Source organism: Dendrobium catenatum, unplaced genomic scaffold, assembly GCF_001605985.2.
Source record: "Dendrobium catenatum unplaced genomic scaffold, ASM160598v2 original_scaffold_212897, whole genome shotgun sequence".
Lineage (NCBI taxonomy): Eukaryota > Viridiplantae > Streptophyta > Magnoliopsida > Asparagales > Orchidaceae > Dendrobium > Dendrobium catenatum.
In genome coordinates this window covers 96,173-108,128 of record NW_021531307.1, presented here as the reverse complement: position 1 = coordinate 108,128, position 11,956 = coordinate 96,173, and the positions used below count along the sequence as shown (strand labels likewise).

The 11,956-nt window shown below is 36.6% G+C and overlaps 1 protein-coding gene across 2 annotated transcripts in view; it reads right to left on the bottom strand.

The window, feature by feature from the left end:
- The window catches only part of LOC110092047 (NF-X1-type zinc finger protein NFXL2), a 73,777-nt gene extending 62,141 nt beyond the window's left edge, over positions 1–11,636 (bottom strand). The window contains exons 1-3 of one of the 2 annotated variants that reach the window (XM_028692490.1): positions 10,342–11,636; positions 9,003–9,116; positions 8,875–8,930 (exon numbers count right to left, since the gene is read on the bottom strand). In XM_028692490.1, the coding sequence (XP_028548323.1) occupies positions 8,875–8,930; positions 9,003–9,116; positions 10,342–11,481 (1,310 nt within the window). In that variant the 5' untranslated portion in view covers positions 11,482–11,636. The remainder of the gene's footprint in view (positions 1–8,874; positions 8,931–9,002; positions 9,117–10,341) is intronic. The other variant, XM_020816394.2, reaches the window with a different exon arrangement.
- Between the last annotated feature and the right edge of the window lie 320 nt (positions 11,637–11,956).

Below are 11,956 nucleotides of genomic sequence, written 5' to 3'. Positions count from 1 at the left end.
AAACCAGAACTCAGATCATAAAGTCCTCACAAAATGAGGGCGAAATCTCTGGGTAGTGTCTTATCTACAAACCCATCTGCCTTCCAAAATTTACTTCGGAACTTAGTTAAAACTCCCTCGCCGAATAAGAAAAGCGAGTGGAGGCCGAGGCCGAATTTTCGGAGCCCACAATATGATATCTCATTCTTTGTTTCATATTTAATTATAAAAATTAATAATTTAAATCCTATTTTTATTTTCAAATTTATTGTAGAATATTTATCTTTTGAGGTATGTTATTCTCTATGTAGTTTTTGATTTAGAAATAAAAATTTTCAAATCAATGTCTTATTTTCCCACAGATGAATTGTTACTTTAAGCTATAATTTTTTTATTTTTTTATCGAGATGTGAGTTTGAAGTAACTTGCTCTGAAATTTGATAGCATATTTTATAATAGTATCCTCTCTGATTGAGGTCAATATGACCATCATGATGGAAAATAGTTTGAAGAGCTTGTCTTTGTAATTGAGAGCTTAATCTTAGAAAATAAACACCTCAATTATGATAAACAATATTTATGCCTATCATACGAATATTTGAAGTATTATACATGATTGCTTTGAACATTATCAACTTTTTTTTCTTGCTTGTAGAGAATCGAGTTTATGATATGCATATCATTTAAATTCATTTGGATATTCATTGTATCATAAACATTGTTGATAAAGATTCGGGTTTGTAGGTCGGACATGTGATTATATCTAATAGGCACGACAATGAGTTCATATTTTGAAAATGATTTTTTCTTGTAAATAGGCTTTGAAGGCCTTGTGCAAATGAAAATAAAAAAACTTCATAAGATTCGCAATTGAGTAACTGATTACCAGACTGCAATAATACAAGTTTCTCATATTAAACTAAGAGCACTAGTTTAAAATCATTATTTGATTGCGATGCAATCACTTTGACTTTATTGCATAAATATTTGTCAATAGCAAAAGTTTGTCAACACCAATTTTTGTCATGAGCAAAATCATACTTATAAAGGTTGGACGTACGACACTACCCTACAAGTAGGCTAGCTCACTCGACAGCAATGCAGTATAACGATAATTTAAATTTAAAAGAGTCTGTACATTTTTAAAATAAACACAATCTTCTAAGAAAGTGGCATGCTTCTTGGAGCTGGAAGAATTGAAGCTCTCTTGCTTTAAGTGCACATAGCATTTTTTTTTAAGTATCAAAATTGTTTGACATTGAAACATAAATTGAAGCGTGCATAAGAGTTAACTTTTAGTGGTTTAACATTTATAGAACATGCCACCTTTTATCCATATTCAATTACTAGTGCCAACATAAGCAACTTTTCATTTTGAGATCATTACTCACATTATGTTTGCTTACACTTGTTTGTTTGCGAATCCAATTGCAAGTTTGGCAACTCACAATTTGTTGTTTGTTTAAAGCAACGTTAAGTGTACTTTTTTTTTAACATCCTGACCACTTTTTGTTCCAAGTGAACCCTGTAAAGAATATTTGTCTGCTTATAAATAAGGGGGTTGTAGTTCACTTGCATTTAATTTCACTTTCACTCCATGGTTCTAAGAATTTTATGTGGCGGGGAATTTTTATTAGTGCTCGTAGACAAGTTACCAAGTTCCCTGAATGTCTTACTTTTGTCCAATTCGGTTCTTTTAAGGCGAATATTGCGTTTCAAATTTCAATATGTAATTTTGTTCGCTTTTTTATTTTATATTTCATTTATTTTTATTTTATATTGCATTTGTGTCCATCAAACAACTATAATTTTTCCCTAGTTGAGCTCATTTAATGAAAAATTCAACAACATATCAATGCTAAACTTGATTAGAGGGCGTTTAGGGGAGTGCTAAGCTTGTTCATGACACTTTAAAAAATATACATAGGTGGTGCCTTAAGATACCATCACCGAGGTGTCATTAAATTCACTATAACTGAAAAAGAATGTGTGTGGCTTTATCACTTGCACAAGTAAAAAAGTACACACTTTAGTATTTTTCCAGCCACAATTGGGATTTTTAACATACAATGCTTAAAAAAAGCATACTTTCATACCTCCACAAAAAATACACAAACATACAGCATAATTTTCCCGCCAAGTCTTGAATGACATGCATGGGCACTTAAATGTGGCGGCAAGGCTGCTTTTAACACTTATATCATTGCTCAAGACGATGTTGTTGACAACAATTAAGAGCAAGATTCTCACAATTTACCTCCATACAAGCTCTATAATTTCACCCCTTTAAACGATAAGAAAACAATGAACAATTGATGTGATGTTACACAAGCTTAACTCAAAACACATCACACGAACCCAAAATCATCAAATGTCACTTATTTCGTGAAATGGATTGCGTCAATATATTAGTAATGCTAAAAGTAACTAAGAAAGACAGTAATATTGTCCTAAGTTACTACATGAAAACAAAATATAAGATTTTCCTGTGTGCAAGGTGAAGACATGCAATTTGGAGATGCACGAAACATAACCCATGAACTCCTCTCACCCACTCTTAATCTCACGGAAGAACCCAGCACACACAACAATCTTCTTAAAAATCCTATATCCAATCTTTCTCCTACACGCTCCACTCCCAACCATCTCGAGTGGAATCCCTAATTCTCCAGCATGAGCCTGCAAACTCCTCTTCTTTTCGTCATCCCTCTTCCAACCGCACACACCTCCCCACAACACCTTTCACACATCATGAAAGCTATTACCCTTACCTCTTTCTTGCATACACGTGGAACTTGCATCTCTTATCTCCAATCTTCTCACTCCTTTGATGCACCGACACTTCGTTTTAAGAGAGTATGCAGTGTCAGACACTTGTCAGACACAGACACGCGTCCGACACGGCGAGGACACGTGTCGGACACATCACTAGTGTGTCCCATTTAAAAACAAATAAACTGGACACGCGTGTCGGACTCGTGTCTGGCTATTATATAATTAAATAAATAAATAAAACACTAATCCAGCTATTTTATATTAGCCAGTTCACGCACGAGTCTTCATCTTCTCCTTAACTCTATATTCCTATTTGTATTCGTGGTCTTCCCGAGCGATTGAGGCGAGCAGCGGTCGGCTAGAGATCGCACCCTTGGTCTTCCCTTACGGCCGTAAGCAACAAGCCATCCTCCTTAGTTTCTAGGGGCAGCCAAGGGAAGACAACGCCAAACCACAGAAAATTTTTCAAACCTGTAAGTTAATTTCATCATTTTTTCTCCATTGGCCATTTCTCTCCATTTATCAATGATTCTGTAGATTTGTGATCATAAGAGAAAATTTTATTAAAATATTTTATTTGTTTTGGATTAAAATTATTCTTACAATAAAAATTTATTTATTTAATGCGCTTTAACTGCGCTTTAAGTGCGCTTTAATTACGCTTTCATTGTGCTTTTGTTGTGCTTTTATTGCGCTTTTGCTGCGCTTTCACTCTTACAATAAAATTTTGTTTTTCAACTTTGTTTAGAAATTTTTAATTGTTTTACAATAAGTCTTTATTTATTCTACTTCACCAGTGTATTTAAAAGGAAAATGAGCTCTAGTGCTGGTGGGAGTGGTTCAAAAGAGTCATCTGTAGAAACTAATAAGCCATTATGAATTTATGTTACAAAGTTAGGAAAAACTTTTGAATGATGGAATGTGTCATTCAAATGCAATTATTGTGGTGGCACCTACAAATGATCTTATTCTATAGTGAAAGCACATCTACTTAAGATTTTTGGTCATGGAATTAAAACGTGTCCTAAGATTACTACGTCACAGTTAATTGAATTGAATAGACAAGTTCATGAAGCTAAATCTAGGATAAAGAGGTGATAGTCATTACTGGGCCTTCAAATGTTGTGCAGATTATAACAGAAAATGAACCGGTGTGTAGAGCTGCAGGATTGTGTAGAGCTTCAACACCGCTTCTTCAAACCATAGCTATAAAACTTCTTGTTCAAGTATCATCCTCTTCGTGTTGTGAGAAAAATTAGAGCATATACTCATTTATTCAATCAATGAAGAGGAATAAAATAACTCCACAATGGGCTGAAGATTTAATTTATGTGCATACAAATCTTCGTCTTCTATCAAGGAAAACCTCATTTTAAATGACAAGTGATAACAAGATTTGGGATATTGTTGGAGATGAGTTCTAGTGCCTTGATGATATAGGGTTATTGGAGGTTGCAAATCTTTTTATAGATGAACCAGAGTTGGAAGCAATGATATTCAATGATGATGATATTGAAGGCTAAAGACCAACCTCTGAATCTAATTCTATCATTCCCTCTATTAAGTAGTTGGACCTTCATGTTGTACTAAATGGTTTTTTGCTTATATTTTTGTGGTTGTACTCGATATTTTTGTTCTAAACATCTTTATGTTATAAGCTAAACAAGTTATTATGACTTTGATTTATTATTCTTTGCCATTTTTAATATAATATTATCTTAATTTTTATATATTATATTTAAAAATTATTATGACGTGTCCACGCCGCACCCACGTCCTATATTTTTAAAAAATGTTGTCCTGTGTCCGTGTCGTGTCCATGTCGTTGTGTCTGTGTCGGTGCATCATATCCTCACTCTCTCCCTCACACTCTAAAACCTGAACACCTCTCTTCAGTCTCCCCATCCTCACTAGCATCGCAAACACATGTTGATGCCAACAACTACTTGTAGACTCTTACGTTCCTCTTTCCCGAGTAGTGATCTCTGCTTATATAACTACAGACAATCTTTGACCAATTCCTCATTCAACACCTCGCTTATATAACTACAGACAATCTTTGACCAATTCCTTTCTATCATGCTCATGACCTAATGCAATCACGCAATCCCGTTAAATGCTAATTCCCTTTCTATTGTTCCACCACTCATGGAAGCCTACATTATGCCTCATATTCTTCCTCCAATTTCTCTCCCACTCCCTCACATCTCGTCTCCTATCAAAGCCCACAACCGCTGAGTTTTCTTCCATAAACCCACTCAACACACCTCCGCAAACCAATCAATAGCAACCTAGCATTATCAACTTCACATCTCTAGGAACATAATTTGGATTTGTACGCCTGGAATAGACTTGCGCAAACCTTTTGTTATACATAAAAACTTTGTCATCAGTTTCCCTTGCTTTGATTTTAGGTTTAGGTTGATTGGTTTAAGATGGAGCTAAAAGGTCAAGAGAGGCAAACTCATTTTCCTCATTTTTTTCAATTTTAGTCTCCCCTAGAAGATGAGATTTGGTGAAATACTATTTTTGTTCATCAAAGATAACGTTAATAAATACAAGAGTTTTCTTGGTGGATGGATGAAAACACTTATAACTTTATGGGTGGATGAATATCCAACAAAGATCCATTTGAGTGCTCTTAGATATATTTTTCTTCTATTTTGGCAGTGAATGTTAGCATAGACAGTGCACCCAAAAATTATGGGTGCAAGGTTATTATGGGTTTAGAATTCGGAGTAAAAAAAGAAATATCCATTGGTGTTTTTAGTCCCAAGATGTTTGAAGGTAGTTGGTTTATGAAACATGTGATACTTGGAAGGGATTCCCTCCCGTAGGATTTAGGTACATTGTGATGGAATAGGAATGCATGTGTGTAGGCTAAAAGGTGACCTTTTTTATTTCTACAACCTCTTTTTGTTGTAGGTTGTGAATGCAAGAAGGCTCATGAATGATGCATTCTTTTTTAAAGTAGGAGGATATGGTTTGGTTAAAGTAATCTTTAGCATTATCTGAACAAAAATTCCTAATTTTTATTCTGAGTTGGTTCTGGAACATGGTATGAAAAATGGGAAGGATAGTACTAATATCAATTTTATTTTTAAGAAAGATCCAAAAGACTCGAGTGTAGACATTAATGAAAGATATAAAGCATCGAACCCTTGAGATGTTAGGGATTTTTAAAGGCCCCAGATATCACTATGAATAAGGTAAAATGGAGTATTACATCTCTCATGTTTGTTTGGAAAAGAAACTAGTTTATACTTGGCTAACTTAGGTTTTACAATGAAAAGATTTATTTTTTAACTTATTAAAAAATTTTGAGTACATATTTCTTAAGATATCAAAATATTGATATCCTAATATAAAATAGTGAAGTGAAATAATAGATTTGTTATCAAATAGGGATAACATAGAATAGGCATTATTAATAACATTAAATTTGTTTAGCTCTTCCAGATAGTACAATCCATCTTTCTCTTTAACAAGTTCAATCTTCTTCCCAGATCTCTGGTTCTGAAATAAGCAACAAGTAGGGTTAAATAAGACTTGACAATTATGATCATTGATAAGTTTTGTATGGAGATTAGGTTTGTGGATAATTGAGGTACACAGCACATTTTTCAGAGTGAGAGAGGGAGATAAGTGTATGTTGGCCTGCTATTGTGATAAGAGAACCCTCAGCATTTATGCTTTTCTTATCACTTGGGCAAGGAGTATGATTGATGAAGTAGGCAGTAGAGTGTGTCGTGTGATATGTGGCTCCTGAGTCAATGAACCATAATCTTTTCAAATGATTTCTAGAAGCACTTAATCCAATAAATATAGAAAACTTACCTAAAAGTGCAAGAGAAGATGCAGGTGATTTTTCATAGGATACCAAGAGTTGTTTTAATTTATAAATGTTTTTTTTATTGAGCTCTCTTAAGATGGACTATGTATTTGGGTTGGGCTAACTTATAGTGTTGGCTTATGATGTGCTCTTTTATCTACTTCTTTGATGTCACTCCTTACTTGGGAGCTTTTCTTATATCTTCCAGCATGTCTCTTTGTGTGCCTAGATTTCTTGTAACAGCTGCACCAAAGGGAGTCTTTATCTTTAGATTTTAAGAAATCCTTATATTTTTCCTTCCATGATGCCTCTTTGGTTGACATTATTCTTGAACCTTCAACTACCTTTAGCTCTAGCATTATCCCTAGTCGGCTTTCCTCAACACGAATGAGAGAAATCGTCTCGTTTAATGAAGGTGACTCCTCTTTGCCAAAGATCTGAACTCTTACCTAATCAAACTCCGCATTTAATCTTGCAAGAAAGTCATACGCTCTATCTTTCTCAATAAAAATTTTCAGGATAGCTTCTAGACACTTAGTCTCTATGCATTTGTAGCAATCAAGTTCTTCCCACAAGCTTTAAAGAAGAGTGGCACATTCAGTCACAATCTTTCTTCCTTATTTTGTGCCCTTGACTTTAATTTCGAAGGTATGTGCAGCATCACGAGCTTTTGAGAAGATTTGTCTGGCAGCATCCTATATATCTTTTGAAGTATATAGGAACATGAAAGTATCATTAATTTATGGAGTCATGGAATTCAACAATCATGACATGATCATGAGTCTACTTCATCACATGTCCAAAAATTAGGATCTTCTTCTTTTATTCCTACCCCAAGGAGGCATCTTTCCTTTCACTTTCAAGTAGGACTTCACATATTGAGACCACTCCAAGTAATTCTTCCCATTTAAGATTTAGGAAGGTTGCATATTTTGGAGATCTCTTCCTAAGTTCACCATAGAGTCCTTCATATAGTTTTGGGAGAAATTAGCATCAGACATTTTGTTTATAAAGGATAGCGATGAAGGTTATATTAATCAGGCCAACAAGGAGTAGGACAGCAATAAAGGCTGTGTTGGTTATAAGAGTAGTAACAATAACAAGAGAATGTCGTAATGAAAGCCTCTTGTTCCTCTCCACTTCCTTCTCTTTAGTCTCTAAACGAGAACGGCAATGAAGGCAAGTGGTGAAACTCACGGATTATCTCTTTAGTTTTTCATAACATGCAAAATTCAAAGAAGTAGAGAGGAAAAATGCTTAATTTTATTGCTTAAACATGTCCCTATTTATAGATCTATACAATATATCTTAATAAAAAAATAAATAATTACAAAATCATACATAATTTATCCAATATAATCCTTACTAAATCAGCCACATAAATATGGAAGGAGATCAGCGCAATCTAGGTGAGCCTCTCACGGATCCCCATCCTAGCCGAGGGATCAAAATGCCAAGGGACGGTTCGGATTTAACCAAAACAAGGAGACAAATTTTTATCTGTAGTAAAGAGGAGAAAAAGAGGAGAAAATATTAAAGAGAAGTCCTAAACAGTATAAAAAAGCGCTAAATTCAGACACTCACGAAAAATTCCTATAATCTTTATGATTCTACTCAAACTGCTCATTATGGGTTCACGCAATAACGTTGAGAGGTTAACCACAAATCATCCAAATAATTAGCATGTAGTGTAACTATTTTTTTGAAATTTGGTACAGTCTAGTTTTCAATTGAGGCATACAGTCAATTAAACATGTGATCTTTATGCTTTAATTGAAATGCAGTCGTTATTTTTTTATTTTTATTTGTTTAATATAATATGCATTCGTTCAAATCAATGATCAGCCCTTTCAATCAACAAGAACTTAATTATTTTTAAGTAAATTCTAATTTGTAAAAGCTCATAGATATTTAAGTACTAACCAAAATCAAAAGAGAAGCAAGATCCCCAGAATGCAACTACCAAGATTACTGACACAAGAACACCTGAGAAAACTCAGTAACTGAAGCAAGTTCCAAGATCTAGGTATATGGTAGCAGAAAACAGAAACTTAGATAATAATATGAAGAATCTTGGCTGAGAAACCTCTGAAACACTTAGCCATCTGATCTTTTAATTCAATAGCTACTTTATTATAATAATTAAGGCATACATCAATGGAAAAAAATTGTAGTGCATACTGGCAAACAATACTCGTCTATAGATGTCCAGGTGGGCATCAAAACACAGTAAGAAGTAGAAAAGGCCATAGCAAAAAAGTTTAAACAAAGACAGATATATTGTGTACCTATGGCATAAGGAAGGGCATTTATGGTTGTTGCAACGAAGCTTCCTCCCACAAATCTGACATAATGTTTTCATAATATCAAGTTCACAAAATGAAGAACATAAAGAAATGGATGTTTGAGACCATACCTCTTGGCATGGCGGACATTCTCCATCACAACAACGATGCTTGCATGCATGGCGGCCACAATCTCGCATTCTTAAGCATTTCCTTTCGCAGGTTAACTCTTGATAGCAAGGAACCTATAATAGAATGTGAAGTAACTTCAGATGACAACTAGTGGTTAGATGCTCTACTCTGCACTATTCAGTGTCATACTAACTAAAAATCATTAAAAAAATAATAATAAAATTAAAATTTCTTAAACTTCAACAAACAAAATAACAACTTTGATGCAGAAAGATTATAATATAACTATCAGTCGGGGCTATTTATAGAGAAATATATACAACTTGGTTAAAAAGCATGACTTTCTTCTGTAATTATACACAGTTTCAAAGGCCCATGCAAAGATGCACAAAATGTAACATCAAAGTAAAATAGGAGATGCAACCTTTTCATGTCAAAGAAATGAAACCACCTCACGGTGGGATACATGATACCAATAAGAAATATTTGGATATTTTAAAAGTAAGAAACCCTGCCAAATTTGTTTACAGACAAAACAATTTGATGCTGCATGTTATATATCTTCTTTGTCCATCATGTAAGGGCTGGGGACACAATGAATCCATCGAAACAAATCAGGAGGTGATAAGAACTAGAGAAGACGATATGCTTACTTATTTGCCCATGAACAACATTGAATTTCAGTTTTTTTTTAAAAAAAGTATTCCACTAAGAAATAAGTAAAACTGTCAATGTCACAAACTATTTGGTTTCTTGTATTTTTTATTATCACTTTTTTAGGAGTTTGATAGCATATTTATATAATATATTTTTCAGAGGACGGATGATAATAGCCATTAAATTCATTATTGATTTATCCAAACCACACGGTGAAACCTACATGCTTCATGCACATTTGTAATAGAAAAGGATACCAATGAGAGACAGTTACACTCAAAGGGAGATTGCAACAAAGAAAGGGAAAGATGTGGAGACGGGAGAAATCTAACTTCTATTCAAATGTTTCGTATGCTAGCATAGATTATGATCTATTCATCAAGCAACTAGCAAAATTTAGTTTAATATATAAAATTTATATTCCAACGACAATTTGCAACAGAGAGAGCATAATAGCCTCGCAAAGCAATAAAACATGGAGTACAGAGATCTTCTAAAAGGCGTCTAGCTGGCTAGCTCGAAAATAAGAAAAGAAAAGGGGCACATAATCGTGGAGCAAGAGAATAACAATCCCATTTTCAGATTATAATAACATACATAACGCAGTAACAAAATACATTTGAAAAATTGTACTGCAGAACAAATGTATGTGTATATTAGGAAACGAAATTGTAACCAAACCTCCTTCCTCAAGCTCCCACACCGGCAAGCCTTAAAAACAACAATCCTGCATGTCTCCACGCAAATCCCACGGTGGCACCTTTCTGGGCACCTATGAAGGCCGCAGCTCAGCATCTTCTCACATGTCAAACCGCAAGTTGGCACATCCTCATCACACGAAGCACCCTTGTACTCCTTCTTTCCACAAGGACAAGTCCTCCTACCTTGCAGAGGACAAGCCCCGCATGGTCCAGAATGGCAACCACGGCTGCACTTGTGCTTCCCGCACTTAAGAATCCCATCGCATGGCCTATCACATCGGAAGTCACTTTCGGCGCAAACTCTCTCTTCCTCTGTCTTCCCACAAGCGCACTTGTAAAAGGCCTTCACCTGGCAAGGAGGGCAGCGACCATCATGGCAGCGCTCGGTACAGCTGTGGAGGCGGCATGGCAAAAACGTAGGGCATGACTGATTGCATGAGAAGTGCTTCTGCGCACAACGGCGGGCATCTTTACGAGAGCCGCAGAAGCAGCGAGCAGTGATGAGCTTAGGGCACGGTGGGCAAACGCCAGGGTGGCAAAGGAGGAGGCATTTATGGCCGCAGTTTCCGCGCAGAGGGCGGCCGCAGACCTCGCCACACGAGTGGGGGAGGATCCATGGATCGGAGGGCGGGTCCTCTACTTTGCCGCAGAAACAGCGATAGGACCGGGGAATCTTGTCTCGGGCATACAGGTCACGGCATTTGGGACAATGCCAGTCTGGGGTGGAGTGGAGGGACGAAGAAGAGGAGTGGCGGTAGGAGCATTGATTAGCCCAGTTCTGGATGCACGGAAGGTGAAAGAGGGCGTGGCAGCCGGAGGAACAGGACCAGATGGGGTCGGAGGGGCGTATGCGCTCCAAGCAAATGAGGCAAGAGACAAAGTGACCTCCGCGGCCGGCGGCAGCAGAGAGAAATGATCGGATCTTTATCAGATCATGGGAGGGAGAATGGCCGCCACAGATCTGGAGATAGGCAGCAAAAATAGAGTCCTCCAGGGCAGATGCCCCCGAAATCCCGGCTGCTTCATCGCCGCTGCTGCTGCTTCCGGTATCTGAGTCAGAGACGGAGGGGGCTGGGTTTGCCGACGACGGCGATAGAACGGAGGCGGCGGCAGTGGCCATTCAAATGGAGGACTATCTCAGTTCACCACAAGGCACAATCACGGTCGTAAGAGGCAATAGTTGCCCAGCTATTCGCCAAATTCCCCTCCACCTCGTCCTTTCCTCGTCCTTATTTTGGTGAATTTCTTTTTTGCACTTTGCGGAGTCTGGAAGTAGCTTTGTGATGGAAAAATTTATTATGCGTGGAATTCGATTACATAGATGTGTTTGGTTGTTTATGTGGAAAGGGTTAAAAAATTAATTTTTTTTTTTTTTTGGACATTTAGGCCATTTAAGGCAAACTCACACACACAACGCATACACATAGACTCGAACCCTGAACCTCTTAGTTGGAAACCAAAGCTCTCAACCAATAGGCCAAGGAGAGTAGTGTGTTAAAAAAATTAATTGACTTGTGTAAACCTCCTAAATCTGACCCGTCTTTCAGCCCGACCCGGGAGATAACGTTAAATTTAGTTTGGCGCTTATTTTTTCA